Source organism: Daucus carota, chromosome 9, assembly GCF_001625215.2.
Source record: "Daucus carota subsp. sativus chromosome 9, DH1 v3.0, whole genome shotgun sequence".
NCBI lineage: Eukaryota > Viridiplantae > Streptophyta > Magnoliopsida > Apiales > Apiaceae > Daucus > Daucus carota.
Window position 1 is genome coordinate 15,355,892 of NC_030389.2, and position 20,529 is coordinate 15,376,420.

At 32.7% G+C, this 20,529-nt stretch overlaps 1 protein-coding gene across 2 annotated transcripts; it reads left to right on the top strand.

Annotated features, from left to right (window-relative positions):
• Positions 1-561: 561 nt before the first annotated feature.
• LOC108192248 (uncharacterized) lies at positions 562-17,658 on the top strand. Of its 2 annotated transcripts, none has more exons than XM_017372968.2 (11): positions 562-844; positions 1,250-1,733; positions 3,257-3,404; positions 3,906-4,016; positions 8,410-8,743; positions 10,040-10,186; positions 12,457-12,678; positions 12,863-12,932; positions 14,864-15,057; positions 15,627-15,693; positions 17,213-17,658. In XM_017372968.2, the coding sequence occupies exons 1-11, from the start codon at positions 713-715 to the stop codon at positions 17,356-17,358; spliced, it is 2,055 nt and encodes a 684-aa protein (XP_017228457.1). In that variant the 5' UTR covers positions 562-712; the 3' UTR covers positions 17,359-17,658. The 2 variants fall into 2 exon arrangements, with proteins under 2 accessions (XP_017228457.1, XP_017228458.1); XM_017372969.2 differs by having other exon boundaries at positions 582-844; positions 10,076-10,186.
• Positions 17,659-20,529: the final 2,871 nt, after the last annotated feature.

Consider the following 20,529-nt stretch of genomic DNA (forward strand, 5'->3'; position numbering starts at 1 on the left):
AATTGGTATGAGAGCTAGGTTTCTAACATACAAGAAGTTAAAGATCTAAGACAATCAACAATGGGAAGAAGAGATCAAGGAATCAAAATTCCAATGTTTGTTAAAGAACACTACTTTCACTGGAAAGTAAAGATGAAGATGCATCTTCTCTCTCTTGACTCTAGTTACATTAAATGCATTGAGAAAGGGCCACATATTCCGGTCAAAATAAACACTGCTGTTAGACTTGATGGGAGTGAAGCTGAAGAAATTAAAGTTCCCAAGCCTGTTTCTGAGTTCACAGAAGAAGATGAGAAAGAGGTGCACATGGACAACAAGACCATGAACATTTTGTTTAATGGTATTGATGATGATATATTTGATAGTGTCATCAATTGCATCACGGCTAAAGATGTTATTTTTAAAAAAAATTGAGTTTTTTTATTCAGAAAATTAAAAAAAAATAATAACCTTAATTAGAAAAGATGACATTTTTCTGAATAAAAATTTGATATTTAAAATATTATTAAAAAATAAATTTAAAAAAATTATAAAATTATACTTGACAAGTTACGCATGAACAGAGAAGGTAAACAAAATGTCAGGAACGGGGACTACTTGAAAAAGAAAAAACATAAATTCCAAATTGTTATGCTCTGATAGAGACCCGTGAGCTTGTGCAAACCCGAAACCGCCGAGGGTTTATTGAGAGGCGAGTGTTGAGCAGACAACAATGGCGGAGGAGGTGGAAATGGTGTGTCCCACAGAAGACATGTTTTCTGAATTGCTCGATAGTTTAGTCGCTCCTTACTTACCCACCGACCCAGCCCCTTCACTCCATCAGCACCAATTAATCGCTAATCAGGTTTCATTTTCGCCGACGTCTTTTTCTCTCTGCATTGTAAAATTCCGATTAAGTGTTCTCTGTTTATCGAAAACTATAAACAAATGCTTGTGTTTAGAAACCAGATGAATTTATTTTCTGTTTATCGAAAACTATAAACAAATGCTTGTGTTTAGAAACCAGATGAATTTATTTTCTAGTGTTTTGGGCGGTTGATTTTAGATATATGAGGCCGGCCTTACGAGCAATGTTTTATAGGACCTGCTCACGGGTTCGTCTCGTAACGAATACGATATGTGATTAGTATTGGCTGGTTGTGTCATTTAGTGATTTAGTAGAACGGTGTTATGGCTTATGTATATTTTGGTAGTGTCGATTTCGTTATGTTTTTTTTTTTTTAATTTGGAACTTTTTTTTTTTATCCAGATGCATGCTGTAGTGGTACTCTACAACTACTACCACAGGAAACGTCATCCGAGTTTGGAGTATTTAAGTTTCACTTCTTGTTGCAAATTGGCTGTCATTTTCAAGCCTAAGTTATTGGCATACATGAAGCTCATGTGTCGACCTGATTACCACACTGTAGTGGACCTAAAAGGTCAGCTGTCACTGACAGAGGAAGCGATTATGGGTGCTTGTAAGGTTTCTTCGGCGCTGCTTGCACATGAAGATGTTCCAGGTATTGGATGGCCGATACGCAAAGTTACTGTACTCTTAGTTGATTCTACAAGGGAGAATTGCTTGCTACTGTTTGGTTCTATAACAAAAGGAATTTGGTCAGCCATTGAAAGAGATCTTAAATCCACATCTGAAATCGGAAAATGCAGTGGACTACGACCTCGAACTGAAGTGCACACCGATGAAGATGCTCTTCTGCAACTTGCATTTTCTGGCATTAATGAAGTAGCAGGTATTTTACTGATTGAATTATGATATTTGGCAGAAATTTATGCTCTGTGTTTTTTATACACAACTAGCAACCTTCCCTGAAAGAAGGGAAATGGACATGATATAAATGGCTAGTTTCATGTATAAACTAGCTTATAACCTTCGCGATGCACGGGTGACTTATAATTTTTGTTCTTTTATTGTATATGTTTTAAATTTAATTTTGTTTCGGAGATATATTTATGTCATGATAATATGCAACTTATAATTAAAATAGGTTTTCAAATAATCAATAGGTGTCTTTCATGTATAAACACTATTTTTGTAACTTAATCTTATTAATTTCTGATTATGATTACTTAAATACTTTTGGTACATATGCATTCATGAACCCTCATATACTTACAATTGAAATGCAACAAAGTAATTTTTTTAGCATAAAATTGAGAAATCAATTTAAAACTTAGTAAGTTCAAACTGAGGTATATTAACGTCAAACACACCTCATAAAAATTCGTAAGTGACTAGACATCAAGTGATCTATATATGCATTAGCAACTCTGTACTTATCTTTAACAATAGATACAGAGAGAAGAGTTGAACAAAAAAACGTGATTCCTTGGAAAATATATATATTCTTCTATGAAGGATCTACTAAATTTTCCAGTTAAGTTATTTCTATTACTATCAATACTACTGTTTTATATGTTGATTTTTTAAAATATTTATGCAATGAATATTGTATGCTAGCATAATTGTGCAATTATATTACCATGAACTTGTTCAAATTTGTAATATCGTGTAAAAAACTTTGTGGAAGGTGTTGTATAGATGATTATAGAGAATTAATTTTCATGAACTGATTTGTAGGTTTATATATATTTTCAATCGTATAATTTCAAATGCAGTCGCAAGGTTGCCGAGTGTGTTCTTTCACAGAAAAATCCTCTTTTTAATTACATATTGAAGAACTTCAAGGATGACTAGGGTTATGTTAAATCATTACACATCTTTGTCTTTCCTATCTTCCTTCGGTTGACTTATTCAGGGTCTTAAATCAGTAGACTCCGTATGGGGATCATACTTGTAAGTGAATCACCTCAGCTCAAGCGGGACGAAGAATGTTCACCTTATGGAGCCTCTTATCTATCCGCTTCTAACTCTGCATTGTACGGATAATTCAAATCGAAGCAATTCTTTATTAACACTGATTATGCCCAAAATTATAAGTAATAGAATTAATTGTTTTTCTCTCCTACCGATGTACTCTATTAACTTATTATCATTTGCAATTAAACTACTATGTGCATAGATTCTTAACTTTTTATATTTAATGTTGGTATGTCACATCATATGATAAATTTGATAATAACATGAAATCTTACAAGCTACAATTTCATCTCTGCTAAAGGTCAGTCAGCGAGTTCAAATCTGTGGAAATTTAAAATGAGGATTATCATCTTTAAATTAAAATCAATTTTTTGTTAACTAAATATGGAAAGGAATAGCTTCATGCTCTAATATGTGTTTTGACATATGACACAGGCATTAATAATTCTGATCTTGAGGTTCTGGAGAGGCATACTGTATATTCGTTAAATGTGGAAAAGACAGCTGCTCATTTTTTTATTGTGCAATCTTCACAATCCATAACTGCGGATCATCAATGTCACATTAAAGACGTTATTGAGAGGTTAGTTCTTATAACATCCCCATACTTTCTTAATTGCAATTTCCGGTTTCTTCAGCAAAAAGGTCATATACTTGGTGCAGCAAATAAGTCAACACTGGAACTGGTTGTTTGCATGGAGCCAAAATTATTATCATAGTTATGTTTTCAGTCTGAGTTATTCATTCCCTTAAAAACAGACGAAGCTTTTTAATTAGTGACATGAGGATGTTGCGTGAAGATGTCTCTCTTTTCTTAAATAAGATAGGGTGATATTGTCTTTCTTTTTAAACTTCTGTTCTTGAGGAATCATAATTTTTTTGATTAGTATTGAAGGACACACACAATTTTTGATAGATACAATTATAAAAATACAGGGGTAATAGGCGCATTACAAATTTGTTCATTCGTAACCTTAGCTGTTGAGTACTTACCAATCACTATACAACAGTACACAGATTTTTATCTCATTAAAGTCCTTAATACATTTCGTTCTAACCAAGAGTCTTATATATCGTTGAGTAGCTTGCAAGGCCCTCTGGTTCGAAAGAGTTCTCGTGGTTGGATGCTCACCACTGTTCATCAATACTTTCATCTTCTTCCTTATACTAGGATCTTGGCGGACTGGTTTTCTAGGTACAGCAACGTTATATGGCTCAATATTTCAATCCATTTTTTTTAAATTTATTTTAATTGCTGTGTCATTGTTTACTGAATCTTTATAGCTCGAATTCGCCAAGTCCAAGGTAATTATATATTCAAGTTGTTCAGATCATTAATTCTTCGAATTTTACCTGAAGGAAGGCATTAATAAAACTAGTGCATTATCCAGAGTCAAAAGAATCAGCAGAAATACAAGGATACCCCATCAAAATTATCATTAAATCTCAACCTATCCTGCAATAAAGCTTTTTCTCTTGTGTTGCAATGTACTTACATTTTCTGAAATTCTCAATCTCTTAATTTCTTGAATATGTAGGTATGTGTATTTATCATTACTGATAATTTTATTTATGGCCTGCTTAAGTTGATTCTGGGTATAGATAAATCTAGTCAAAGCTTTCTGGTCATAATAGAGTTTGATCGACGTCTTTTCTGCATAAATAATCATGTTTCTTTGATGAATGTATATCTTTGTGGTCTCCCTATTCAGAAGATGTGGAGCACGGAGTCAAGAATTTGATTGTCAATTATTTTGTGTTTAGATAAATTGGTCGAAGTTAATTTAGCAGTATAAGAATATTAGACTTAAAATATTTGTTCCCTTTTATTAAATACATTAGTATCTAATTATAAGCTAGGAAGCACAGACTCTAATACGGCGACATGGGACTCGTGGATTCGTTAAACGTCGAAGAGTCTTGGATAGGAGACTCGGCATATAATATATATATTCATGATAAAAGGTGTGTGTGTGTGTGTGTGTGTGTGTGTGGGTGTAGATCATTGGGTTTCAGAGATGGTAAGGTTATAAAGGCAGAGATAATAAGGTTTGTATGTATATATAAAGGTGTGTGTATAATAGGGGGCTGCTATTAAAATTAGGTTACAAAGGCATTGGACTGCACTTTTCTTACTTGGATTGGGCCGAGTCCCAAATGTGTCTGCCCCGAGTTGGGGCTGAGTCTAACCCCGTTTCCACCTGGACTCTCCATCTGGAGAGTCAGATAGGCACTTAGCCGAGTTGGGGCCTAGTCCCCGAGTCGGGTGAGTTGGGCGAGTCGGACTTGCATACGGCAGCCAAAAGGAAGAGTCCGTGCTTCCTGGATTATTAGGTACTCCATAGTGCGCTTTGACTTTTGGCACACATCTTTAGGTGCAATGACCCGCATAATTGAAATTATGATTTTTGAATGAAAAATATGCAACCAAAGTCTTAATTTTAAAATAAAATTGTTTAAAATTAACAATTTTTACTATGCAGTCAAACCACACAAAAATGTGTGTTAAAAGTCAAAGTGTCATATATTAAAAGGCCAGAGGGGGTAGTAATTATCAATTGGGAATAGTATGCAATTTTTTGGGATCTTACCTATTTACCAAATATTAAACACCCCCCCCCCCCCCCCCCCCCCCCCCCCCCCCCCACCCAACGCACTCACAATTGTAGGCATCATTATTAGTTACAGTTGAATTATATGTTTTTGATGAGAATTTTATAACAACTTTGTGGATTCGTTATGTGTTTTGCTGATTCTCTGCAGTGATGGGTTTTATCGTTGTTTTTACCTTTTTTTACCCTTGTCCAGCATTAGATTACTTATTCCTTAAACATGTTTATTCGATCTTTCTAAATCCAGTTTGGACACAGGCAAATTAAGCATATTTGTAAGTGATATATCTTTCTCCCAACCATGTGAATTTTGCATAGACATTTTTTTATCTTATTTTAAAGAGGTGGTTTATGTAGAATAATATGACAATTTCAGAATATAAATTTGATAGGACAAAAGGATTGCCAATAAATTCTGGGCTGGACAAACACTAACTTTGTTTATGGACGAAAAATTCCTTTTGAGCAACAAATTTGGGCAAAACACACATTAAACTGTAAGTAGGGTCGAAATAATTCCTTTAAAGCAACCATAATTGGCTTTATATTTACTAACACCATCACATAACTTCTTAGCCAAACACATAGCATTACATTTTCACTTCCACACTTCCACACTTCCACTGTATAATGTGGAAGTTATACACGATATAAATTAGTTTAACTTGGCATCACCTTGCCTGTTCCCTGTACAACACTTTTCATACACAAATTAAAAGTATATTGTTATGCACTCTGTTATAGCGTCTTAATCATTTCGATAAAACACTCGAGCCATATACTTCCATTCCGGTTCTGATTTCTGAAGATTGGAACAATGTTGTTAAAGAGTACAAGTTGCACATTATTTTTTGTCCGAGGCAGATTTGTCAGCAGTGAGAAATGAGAACTACAGGTCCCGGACAATGACTAGCTTAAGTGACAGATTCTATGGTCTAAGAAAAAGAAACAGCACAAACAAGAGATAGCAGCAAGAGCTCTATGGCACGAGTAGCTTGGTTTTAATCGTGTATATAAATTATATAAATATTATATTAGACCTATTTTATCTCAATATATCAGATTAAAACAGTTTTTTTTTAACAAACTTAACTTTGATATGTTCTATATATACCTTTTGAATATTTCAAATCTTATCTTGAAGTAATTTTCAATATATACTAATATATATATATATAGGCAAATATGAATATGTTATACCAGAATTTTAAATTTAAATTTACATCTGTATCTGTTACATACATACAACGTTGTTAAAGATATTCAAAAATTAAATATTTCTTACACCTACATCATAACAGAATGATTTCAAAACTCATTCTAGGTAGGGATGTCAAAAAAGTCCGAAAAATCCGCATTCGTATCTGAGATAAAGTGAGTATTATCCGTATCCGAGACAAAGCGGATATTATCCGCATCCGAATCCGACAATTCCAGATACGGATACAGATATAGGCTATATCCGTATCCGATAATATCCGAATCTGAAATTGAATATATATGATATTTAAATATTATATATATGCTATATATATTATTATTCAATAACTATATAGTGTGTGTATTATAGTGTGTATTTATATATGTATATATAGAATAATGTACCTATATATATTTTGTATAATTCTAAAATATTATAGACATATATCATAATTATAGTTGAGTTTAATATTTTTAAGATAACATATTTATATTGAAATATAAATAAAAATTAATTTTTCAATAATTATAAACCCTCTTCAATGATTTTATATTCTTTACTCAATTTTTAAAAATTAATTATTAACTTTTACTATTTTTTTATGATTTTTTAAAAGTTTTAATAGAAAAACAAAAATCCTGATTACAAATCAGATTCGGATGTTATCTGTCGTATCCGGATAGTATCCGTCGGATCCGGATTCGGATATCATCCTTTAAAAAATTTCGGATTCGGATCTGGATACGGATATAAATTGTCGGATCCGGATACGGATACAGACAGATCCGTATCCGAATTATCAGTTTGATACCCCTAATTCTAGGTAAGATTATCCGGGCAATCTAACAGTATGCTTTATTAAATCAAATTATTTGAAGCTGTTGCATTGCAATGGCAAGTTTCTTATTGACCCGATCCTATGGGAATGAAACATATGTAGCCTTAAACTTGTTTTTCAAACAGCCATCAGAATCTGAAGATTTAAAATGGCAAACTCGACAATTACAAACAACGATTGAAAATGCTGAATGTTTTCAATATATTCTTTTATGTTTTCTTATCCATACCGTTATATAAAGTATTACTCTAGTTGTAATTCAAATTTCTCCACTTGTAATTGTTCATTACAGTCGAACTGTAAAGGGAAATCTCAACCTAGGATTTGGTCGAGGGTTGATTACTCAGAGGGGCACCAGTAGCTTTGTGTAGCTAGTGTGGCTGTGTGCCAAAGGGACTGGGAGGTGTCTGATCAGTAGTTTGTGCTTCATTGTAATCGGTTGGGTATATGTACCTTTACCTATTAAAAGAGATTTATAATAAGAGATTCTCTATATTGGTATAGGGATTTGGATGTAGGCCATAGATAGTGCTAGGGGCTGAACCAAGTGAATACTCTATGTTTTTTGCATTAATATCATTCATATCTGCTGCATCACGGTTAACTTACCAGTTATTATCATTGGCTCATTGCTGCCGTAGTCGTCCCTTTTATTGGTATTGTCGTCCCTTTTATTGGTATTGTCGTCCCTTTATTGTAAGACAGTTGTCTTTAAGTTCTAAATTATTGTCTATCGTGTGTAACTGTGTAGTAATTAGTGTCATACGCTCAGAATGCTCAAGAAGTATGCTCTATAATTTTTCAGTTTTATAATATTTAGGACTCATTTTGCTTTTACATTTTTTTTCCCTTACTGTTTTCTCTTTTAGTTAGTTTATAAAGACTAGATATATATTCCATTTTAGAATATTCTTTCATTCCCTGATCTACTTGGCAGGGAACAATTATCAAAGCAAGTGAGGGTAAATGTCAAAGATACTATTACGCAATGTTCAAATTCGACCAAAAATCATCTGAAGACTGAAGTCGTAGGCAAAAATATTAGCCATGAAAATATATGTGTAACTGATGCAGAGGCAACTGATGGAAGTCATGACACCGCAAAGCAGGAAATAAATGGATGTACACATCATATCTCCTTGCCAGAAAAAGTTGATGGAGATGAGATCAACAAAGATGCATCCAGCAATGTCAAAGTCAACCATCCAGTTAAGGAAACAGATGCTATGGAAATCGATAAAGATGTCTTACCAAGTGATGAAGTTCTAGTGGTACGAAACTCTTCTGCATAGATACTGTTCTGGTATGGGCTAAGAGACCATTTGGCCTTTATCGAGGCAATAACTTTTAAGTTAAAAATTATCCATATATAGTTACTTTATTGACTTGAGATTTATTTTCCCTTATAATTTGTTCCTAAACTAACAATAAATTTTTGATTTTGAATGTCACAACTTCCCCAGGTAGAGTGATTGGTGCCTTGTTTGAGTACTTATTAATTTATGAGTCACAGTACTTGTTAATAAACGAGTCATCTATTTGCAAGATTATCGTATATGTTTCAATGCTGTCATTTTAAAAATGTAATCTAATAATTTTAGGATTACATAATTCTTGTCCTAATTGAAAACAATGAGGTGCCTGATGGAACTTGTGAGTTGTGACACTGCTTCAAGATGATAATGAATGTTGCAATTTTGTCTTCAAGCAGGATAAAGTAAAATGTAGAAAATTCCTATAAAGATACACCCGAAAGTGTCGATGCAAAATATCCATTGTCAAAGACGGGGGCTCTCTAGGAAGTAATAATTATGTCTCAATTTGTGAAATCGAGTTTGCAGTGTATGCTTTTTCCTTATTTTTGTGTTAAAAGACACTGTTTGTCTTTGTAAATTAATTATTAAGTACAAATTGAACCGTATATACCAAGTATATCTCATTAGGAAGCAAGTTGGTGGTAGAGAGGCCATTTCCGTGAAGACTCTCAAGTGAAAAAAGATATATTTGGAAATGCATTTACCGTGTCAGTTAATTGCACTGCAACAAAACTTGACCTATTCCAGTATTCCACCCAAACCTGAACCACTGCCTCCCATAAACACGGTAGCTCCAAATCTGCAGGAAATTAGATATACTAAATCGGCATCTTTAGGAACTCTGATCAGAGGTCTGTGCTTTGAGATGTAGATAAGGCTTCTAATCATCTATTAAAAATACATTTTGCTCTTTTTTTTTTTTTTTAAAATTCAACTTCCTCGCTTGTACAATGAGATTGTTTCCTCAAGTTATGCTGTCATGTTTCATGACTATATATAATTGAAATTGAAATATATATATATATATATATATATATATATATATATATGTATATATGTGTATATATGTGTATATATATATATTGTTATCATTTAAGAATTCTATCTACATTGATGGTGTTGGATGCTTGATATGCAGAGTATGTTAAACTATGCACCTTGTTTGCGGAGTTTGATATGCATTTTCATTCAAATATTTGTTGACCTAAAAGATAATGCGGTATCTAACATAATTGTGACACTGCTAATCAGGAAAATGATAATGAGTGTTTCAATTCCATCGATCAGGACAAAGTGGACGTAGATGCGATCGGGAGTTTCAAAATCAACCACCCTAGCATGAAGATAGATTCTGTGGAAATTGATAATTACATCTCACCAAATAATATCAACCCGGCGGTACGTTATTGTTGCTTAAAGTTACTCTTACTGTATAGCCATTGGAGTTTCGTGCAAAGACATTGGAGCGTAATGCCATCTACACATTTATTGTTTGTTGACATAGAAAACGCTGTATCTCTATGGGTACTACCAATTGTGAAATCAATATACTCTCTCTTTTACAATGCTTTCAAATTTAGTATACATTTTCATTTTTCGGCAATGGCAGAACTAACATACTACTATCTGCAGGGTTCTATATATTTTAGTAAAGATAGTGTTTCTTAGAGTGAACAAGAAAGTAATGTATACATAGTTTTACAAACATTTATCAGAATCACAAACTTTTTCCAACCTGAAATAGAAATAGAATTTTAGAATAATAATACTATTTGTAAACGTATTACTGTGTTCTTTAAACAAGTCTAAAACCCATGCAATGCATGGGATTTCTATTTGTTTTTGTTTAGATATACTTAAAATATCTTGTATTATTTTAAGAAATATTAAAATTCATGTAGTTATCAAATACTGAACTACTTTAATTGTCAAGTATCAAACCTTATTCCTTTAAAAAGAAAATATTATTTTATGTTTTGTAACATTGAACCAAAATCATTCTTTAAGATACTCACGACCAATGTCTTTGATCAGATAGCATATTATTTCTATTTAGGTAATAGTTGAGATGTCTTTGTTAATTTGAAGGCATAGGAATTTGAAGCCAAAGGTTGGAATTAAAAATCGAGTACTTGAAGCCAAATATTCTGTGTACTCCTAATTTGTAAAGTTTCTATTAAGTTTGATTGATTTTGTTTACTTAGGCTGTTTTACTTTTACTATATGTTTAAAGATACATGTTTATTTATTTACTAGATAGAGTAAGTATAATTTGAAAAAAAATTCTATTTGTACAATAATAGATTATTTGTAATGTACTGAAGTATATTGTTAGATAAAAAATGTATGTTAACTTTTGTAGTTGTTAAAAATCGAACCCCAGAGTCCGAGAGCCTTCTTTGTAGATCAAAAGAAATATGCGATATTTATATTTTGTAGTTATCAAGAACTGGAATCTCACACTTAATATGTGTGTGTGTGTGTGTGTCTTATATATCACATGTTCAAGCTATTAGGAATAAAACACGTAATTCGCCTTCTTATGCAAAGCGCACGAACAAAAAAATGTAATGTGGAAATCTCATGTTCCAACTTGTATTATTAATCCAAACCATTATCAATGATACAACCAATCAAACCAGGATACTTAAGACTAAGAATACTCTCACAAGCGATATCTAAGTCTACATCTAAGCATATCTTACAAACATAATATGACTATGTATATATAACCATTACAAACTTAGCCACCTAAAATTACCATACTTGTTATAAAACCCTTACTTTTTTAGTGCCTAATTACCCTACTCTGACCAAAATATACTGCATATAATAATCGTCTAAACATACAATTATCACCCATGTATATCTTGGATCACCCAAGCCCATATTAACATATTGGGTTGATACCCAACACAAGCTACCCCTTTGGCACATAACCAATGACCAAATATCCCTATTATGCTTATCATATAGGATATAGCAGTGATAAAATTTAACATCTTCAATGCTTCATGGAATTTAATGTATGTTCCAGAAAAAGAAATCTATCTTCATTTTTGGATCAAAAAAGAAAAAGAAATGAATCTCTACTTTTATAAAAGGGTATTTTTTTGTGAAAAAATTTGAATGTCTTTTTACATCAACATGGTGCGATATGTTTATAATTCTCAAACATGTTTTTACAGTTAAACAGTTGATTTTAAGAATACCTGATTTATCATTGCATCAGCCACCTGTGTTCACTGTCTCTGGCCCATTGACAGGTTTCAATATTTACTATTATTAATTTGATTTGAAGTACTGGAGGTCAAAAGTTTGTAATACTAAGAAGTTACTATTTAGTTTATCTAATATCAATCTAAATGTGTCTTTAAGTTTAATGTTTATCTATATGAATGTTCGGGAGCAGGTCTTATCAGTTCCATTTCAGTTGTCCTTCTATAAATTGGATTATGTGTCTTAAGGATATATTAAGTGGTTTTAGGTCGTGAAATGGTCTGTGCACAAGTAATTAGTATTTTAATTTAATAAAGATGGCTCGAACTTCATGCCTCATGCGTGGAGGCTTGGTTCCCAGTTAAGGATTTTGGAAGGACATGTTGCAATAGTGTTATTATCTTCTGTGTTTTGGGTATGTGCTTTAGTAACTTCTCAATCTTGAACAGGTGCAGAAGTCTAACTCCGTTATGGGGATCACAAGCAAGCAGTTCAAAGTAGTAGAGTCCCTGAATTCCAGAATTAGTTCAAATAGTGGAGATTCTGTGGCCTCATATGATCGTGCGGTGGATTCTCATCAACCAAAATCTATAAATGTTGAAAAACCGACATCTAACCTGGCTTCAGATGAGGATGCATTGCAACAGGCTCTCAGAAAAAGAGAGAAACTGGTAAAGTGGCTATATCTTGCATTTTTGTGTAGATGGTCTCTGCTATAACCACAGCCTTTTGGAAGCTGAACCTCGTATATGTTCCATAATTGTTCTTTTTTTGGACAGTGTACTTGTTTTAGATTTTATGCATTTCCTTGCTGATCATGTCATACTTTTTATTCTTATTTTTTTCCTTTTGTAGTCTATGCAGCGAAGCAGTATACAAGAAGAGCTTGCATTGTGTGAGAAACAAATCCAGACATTTATAGATGGTATCATTTCTTCTGGTTGTTGTTTTATATATTGGATAGTCGTATCCGGGGTTGGGAAAACAAGGGTAAACGTATCGCAACACAACCCACAAAGTACAAATGGAAGAAATTACCATAGATGATACTCTGATATAGTAATTTAATTCTAGAATCATCTTCACAGTAGTAAATGCCAAGTAGCTGAGATACTAAAATAATAAGAAAGTTCCAAACAGCAGGAAATATTTCACAGTAGAAAATTTTGGTTGAAGGCATCTCCTTTTAGTTATTACACATTCCCTGAGTCACTGAAAACATCAGACAGATGACTTTCTGTAATCATATTAAACCTCTAATCACTTAAACACATTATTGTTAAATAGTTTAATTACTAGCTTCAGTTAACAGGCAAGGACAAAGTCAGAAGATTTGGACTAACTGAGTATAAATGAGCTACCATGGAGACAGAATAAATATAAGACCAATCCAAGACAGAATAATATCCAAATTTCTAAACGAAATTACAGGCTAGGGTGTGTACGCCACATGCAACATTGGACCTCTAACATACCAAACTGAAACTTGGATCATAATATGTGAATTAGGGCATCATTGTAAAAGAATGATTATGACTAAATACGATAACAATGATTCATTAGGGTGATTCAACCGCATATGAATCACTATCTCTAGGGTTTACGGACTATTAAGGGAGGATAAATTATGGATTATATCCCATAAAAAGAACCAATTCAATATAATAGTATGACAATAATCAAATCTCTGATAAAGTGTTAGGATTACAATACCCATGCAGGAAATTATAGCCCTAACAACTTGACCTAATGGATTAAGGCTCAAAACAAGTGGGCATATTGTAAATAACCTAATACATATATAATAAACTACTAGCTCCACATTTAAAACATATGTACTAATCACAGTAATTTTAATAGACTCAGATATAATAAATTATCTACTGATATATATAAAAGTTCCCTTTAGTTGCCACTTGTATCCTAACTAATCAAAAAGTTAAATGATCACAACATCAGTATATGAGTATTAAAAGAAAAGGAACAGACATGGCACCATGGACTGGCTAGACCACCACATAGGTGTAATGTCCTTGGTGAGGCCCTGACTTGTACATGTGGTAGCTCGTAGCCCCTAGGTGCTTAATGCAATAGATTTTTGGTGAGTCAATGACATGTTGGTATGCCATATGTGGTTAATCCACTACACCTTGTGTCCAATCCATAGATTTACATATACTTTCTTGTTGCACATGTGAACCATAAACAGAATAAGTAATCCTTGTTCCACAATATCTGTCCCGCATGTGCAATTCAACCACTGTTGAGATAATTGACTTTGTCAGCTTGAATGATGAATTCAAAACATCATTTGGAAATTATGACATTATTTACAGAACAATAATCTTATTCAAACAATTTTATGACTTCTTTCAGATCCTCAAAACAAAACAAAAATCGTAAATCTTATAAATTTTCATAAAAAATTAAAAATTTCATGAATTTTAATATCTTATATAACTCTCCAAGTGTATTGTAATGAGTTAGGGTTCTTTTGGGAATAGCCTCTCTACTCCTAAGAGTAATGCTTAGGTTGTTTATATCTTACTCTCCCGAAGCCCTTAAATTCGAGTGGGGAGGCTTATATTACCAGTGGGGTATTCTGAGCATGTTTGGATGGATGAACTTATAATTCATTAGATACTTTTAATGATTGTCAGAGAAATAATCGCACAAAAATAAGATGAGCCTAAAACAATTCAGTAAGAATCAAGCACCTGCTTATGTCAACCTTAGGTTGAGGATCTAAACGAACTTTGTAATCATGTAGCAGAAGAGAAGAGACACTTGTGGCTAAAAAAATCTAACATTGTAGAAAATGTATTAATTTTTGGATTTTTCTATTGCTGCTGCTAGGTGATGCATATGATATGGGAGTTAAGATGCAAGCTGTTAAAGATTTTTGTAATTATGTTAGCACAAAAAGCACAACAGACTCCCAAGTTATCCCAGGGCCTGGCCCTTGTCAGCATCTCGAAGACCCCATAACTCAGCATGCAAAGAGAAAAAGATCATCAGTCGACATCCTCCCGGTGGAACATTTTTGTCAGGCAAGTTGTAAGATATGTCTTTTTATGCTATTATTATTAGCATTTGTTTTGTATTAAATATTTGCTGCATTAAAATATGTAACAAGAAATCATTTTACTTTTAAATTCGAGCCTTGGGAGTTCACTCTACTTATTGCTAATTGGTCTGAGGTTGAATGCTTCAATATATAGAGCTATTGACTGTTTATCCTTAAAGCTCTATGATAGTATTAAGGTTTTGCTCCTGCTAGAGTTAAGATTTTTTTTTTTATCTGATATAGGTTTTCTTGCTCTTGTATAAGATTTAGTCCTATATTAAATAGAATTTAAATTCTTTGAATTGATGAATATTTGATAAATTCAAGGATTGATTGGTGTTTCTATTAGTTCTTGGTGGAGGTTGATTCTATCCCATGTAATCAACCCTTTCTTTACCTTATCTTGCAAGTTTCATGAGAGGTGCCTTGGTTGTTGCCACGTTTATAACTTTTTGTACAAAAACCATCTAAATGAGACTGCATCTGTGTTAAACATGACATTCTGCTCTTTGCTTATGTGTACTGAATACTTCATTTTTTCCCTTGCATTAGGAATTGGACATTTTCTGTTGTATGAACTATTGGATGCTGCCAACCTACAGTGTTCGTTCATCAGAGGGTGAGATCTTATATCCTAGTTGAAGATCTTACATGATCTCTCTATCCAGTTCACAGTTGATAATTCAAAATCTTCATCATTTAGTATCAAAATGAGTCCAATCAACTCCTGAAGTCAAAATAGAAACTTCGGGAGGGCAGGACCTCATGATCCAGCTTTTTTTTATGTAGAAGCCATACACAATCTTTTTATCTACATGTATAAGGCCATATTACTTTTTAATATCCGTGTGTTACGCGTATCTTAGGCTGGGAATTTACTTTCAGTTTAAAGAATATTAGCAGGATTAGATTAAAGAAGGATTGCTCCATTTAGTTTAACCCTTAACCAGTAGTCGTATATAAAGATAATATGGTAACTTTCAACAACCGAAGCTACTGACTGGTAGTCCCGAGGGGACGACAGAAAATGCAAGTAAAATTAATGTCAGATTTTGCCACATTTGTAATCACAGATTTTTGCCGTATCAAATAATATGTTTCAATTGTTATGCAAGTTGAATTAGGTAACAGCGGAATCTTATATTTTGATTATTGAAGCTAGATATTTAGGGTTTATTTGTTCTCTCAAGGAAATTTAGGTTTACATATATAGTGAATACTATTAAAAGTTATCCTTTTTACTAATCGTGATAATGCATTTCAATTCCTTAATGTCTTTCTTTGACATAAGTTCGTTAATACTGGTTCCTCTTACTTGCATTGTTTATTTGTTTATATTGTACTCTGGCTTTCTTCTTATAGCAAGTCGAATGGTGGTGCTAAAATACATATAGCTATTGCTATATTATGAAATCAAAAAAGTGATTTTTTGATGTTAAAATCGAACTAAATACAATATCTTTCTACATTTGTTATTACAGTTCTTACAATATATATAACGTGAACATCTTATATGTGTACACACACACTACCCTGCTAGGAACCAAACTTAAAATAAAGCCTAAAAACCAGTGAATGCAACTGTTCAACTATTTAACCACATAACTAAACTCTATTTGAATTCTTTCACTTGTGTGTGTAGTGTTTGCACCATTTTTTTGAAGATGTAAATGTGATGCATTTATTGCTGAGGCACTTAGGTGCGCTGAAAGGACCAGACCTATATATGTCTTTTTAGGGCGGAAATGTATATATGTACTAGTCTTGCTTCTCTTTAATTCAAAAGTTAATGTTCTAATAATTTATCATGACAGATGAATTTTTCCTCTTCTAAATTATTATGATCATTTAAGATCTCTGGAAGTCTTGGTTTTTATTTTGTGTCCAGCATAAAATAGTAGCGCCAAAGCCCTATGTGCTAGAATGCTGAACCAAGGAAATGTTACCAAGTCCAAACCTGTTGGACAATGACCATAATAAAATTTGCTCAAATCGTTCATTTCAACAATTATGGAAGTCATTCATTCCAACAAATATCTATTAGTTTTGTAAATTAGCTTGTTGTCTCAACTTGAGCCCTAATTTCAGACTTTTTTGTTTTATAAATATTGTACCATTTTTTTGTGTCTATTCTGCAGAGGGATATTATGCTGACGTAAACGTTAAAGGAGCAGAATTTTCCTCATCTGAAGTGAGCAACCTGAAGACCACTCCTGCTGAGGCAAGAGCATCGGCTGCAGCTAAGATGATGGCTGTACTTGACCATGTTTTACCCAAGCAGTAGCATGGTCTTACAAATATATCTTCGCCGGACTAATTCATTTTCTTTGAAAGAAGATGGTAGCCGGTGTATATGGATCCAGTCCTATAACTCTGTACCTGGCATTTTTGTATATATATGAAATAACAGTTCAGAATCAATAACGGTCTGAACCTAGTCCAATATTATGGATTTGAAATGGTGGCATACTGGTGCACATGCATGTATTAGCAAATTAGTGTTCTTTTCGTTAGATAAGAACCTGAAGATTTCTTTAGCAGCTCTATGATTCTATAATCAATATATTTCTTATGTGGCATGAAATTTAGAGAGTGGGTAAGGAATGTCCTCAAGCTGTTGCACAAGTAAATTGCATTTAAGCAATTTGTGAATTACACTTGTGTAGGTTGTGAGTCTTGTGACCCCTACTTACTGTTTGCATCTACAGTATTGTCTAGTTATTGGTTCAATATTCTGCTGAGTTACTAATGGTGTTTTCTCTAATTTTTTGAAACCTTGCTAACACTAGAAGAGTATGGTAGTTTTTTTCCTAAATCTAAATCTATATATAGATAAATCCTGATCCCATTTTGTTGGGCTTTTCCCCTTTTTAACACTGTCCCACCCCCTTTTTTACTACACCTGTTCTCTATGCTTTCCATTTCTGTTAAAGTAGTTCAGTGTATTTTTGTTCAAAAAAAAAATTCCTCAACTGTAGTTCCCACAGTGTGTTTGTTGCTCCTGAAACGGTAGGCCCCGCGTCTGTCCTCTCAGTGGTGTACTTTCTCATAAGCAAGGTTGGAGGATCTGTGGGAAATCTACCCCCTCATAACCAATAACCAGTTCATTCTTTTTTTATATTTAATTTATTGGATAATTTTTAATTTTTTTCATGCAACCAAAAAGTAAGATGATTATTATGGAAAATGTATTTGTTAATTTATACGTACCGCACCTTATATTAAATCAACTTATGAACTTTATAAATTTTTTCACGTGCCGCTTCATGCGACCTACAGTATAGTAAAAAACAAAGATGTACCTACAGTATAGTAAAAAACAAAGATGTAATTTGAAGTTGATACTTTAGGTGTGAAAAAATTGTTTTTTGAATTTTTTTTAAATTATTTATTTGATAATTTTAACTTTTCTTATGCAACCAAAAAGTAGGATGATTTTATTAAATATTTATTTGTTAATTTATTCATATCGCATCTTATATTAAATTAACTAATGGAATTTATAAAAAAAATTCACATATTGCTTCATGCGACCGACATTATAGAAAGAAAAGAAGATGTAATTTGAAGGTGATACTTTAGGTGCTAAAAAATTGTTTTTCAAAATTTTGTTTATTTGAAAATTTTAAGTTATTTTATGCAACCAAAAAGTTGGACGATTATTATTAAAAATGTATTTGTTAATTTATTCGTATCAGATCTTATATTAAATTAACTAATGGAATTTATTAAAAATTTCTGACATAACGCTCCACACGACCGACAGTACAGAAAAAAAAAGATGCAACGTGAAGGTGATAGTTTAAGTGTTAAAATATTGTGTTTCGATTTTTTTTTAAAATTGTTCATTCGATAATTTTAACTTTTTTATGCAATCAATAAGTTGGACGATTATTGTTGAAAATGTATTTGTTGATTTATTCGTACTGCATCTTATATTAAATTAACTAATGAAATTTATAAATTTTTTGTACATACTGTTTCGAGCGACCAACAATATAGAAAAAAGGAAGATGTAACGTGAAGCTGATGGTTTAGATATTAAAAAATTATTTTTCAAAATTTCATTTATATATATTATTTGATAATTTTAACTTTTTTTATGCAACCAAAAAGTTGGACCATTATCATTGAAAATGTATATGTTAATTTATTCGTACCGCATCTTATATTAAATTAACTAATGGAATTTATAAAAAAATTCGACATACTGCTTCACGCGACTGATAGTATAGAAAAAAACAAAGATGTAATTTGAAGGTGATGGTTTAGGTACTCAAAAATGTTTTTTAAATTTTTTAAACTGTTTATTCGATAAAGTTAACTTTTTTTTTTATGCAACCAAAAAGTTGGACGATTATTATTGAAAATGTATTTGTTAAATTATTCGTACCGCGTCTTATATTAAATTAACTTGTAGAATTTAAAATTTTTTAAGACATATTGCTTTACGCGACCGACAGTATAGAAAAAAACAAATATGTAATGTGAAGCTGATAGTTTATGTAATGTTTGGTACAATTTAACATGTGTTGTGAACAAACCACTTTTGATGAATCTGCCTTCCTACTCTTATGCGACGTCAGATAAATGTTAATGTTCATGTACGTAATGCAGTGATTGACAACAAGTGGGTGGTGCCATGTAATAGGCATTTGTTAGTCAGATACCAATGCCACATTAATGTTGAAATATGTTGCCATGCACGCTTAAAATATTTGTTCAAATACTTCTTAAAAGGTCATGACCGGGCTATAGTAGAGATAATAGGTCAAAGAAATTTCTTAGATTTCACTAATGCAGTCAAACCAGTGATGAAATTCAGGCTTATTTTGATGGGAGATATATTTGCGGAGTTGAGGCAGCATATCGTATTTTTGGGTTCACAATATATACATTATCGTTTGGTATCCGTCCATAGATTTTCATTTCATTTGCCTGGTCAGAAGAATGTAACATTCCGTGTATATGATGATTTGCTGAATATTGTTAATCGTGAAAAAAAAATCAAATAAAGCAAACTTGAAGCATTCTTTGATCTAAACAGGAATGATGTCGAAGCCAGAAGCTACACATATGACAAGATTCCAAGATTCTACGTATGGAATGACTTGAGCAGAAAATGGAATATGAGAAAGCGTGGTTCTCAACTTGGTCTCTGCATGACACTCACCATAGCAATGGAGAGATATGGTTCCTTCAACATTTGCTTTCTAAAGTGCACGGTCCTCAGTCATTTGAAGCTCTGAGGACTGTTAATGGCACACTTTACCCCACTTATAAAGCCTCCTGTAATGCTTATGGATTTCTTTCTGACGACAAAGAATGGTATGAGGCATTGGGACAGTGTTCGACCTGTGGATGTCCAGTTCAGATACGACAATTATTTGTACACATTATTGTCAATTGTAAATTAAATTATATCTTCAACTTATGGACCAGCCACTGGGAACAT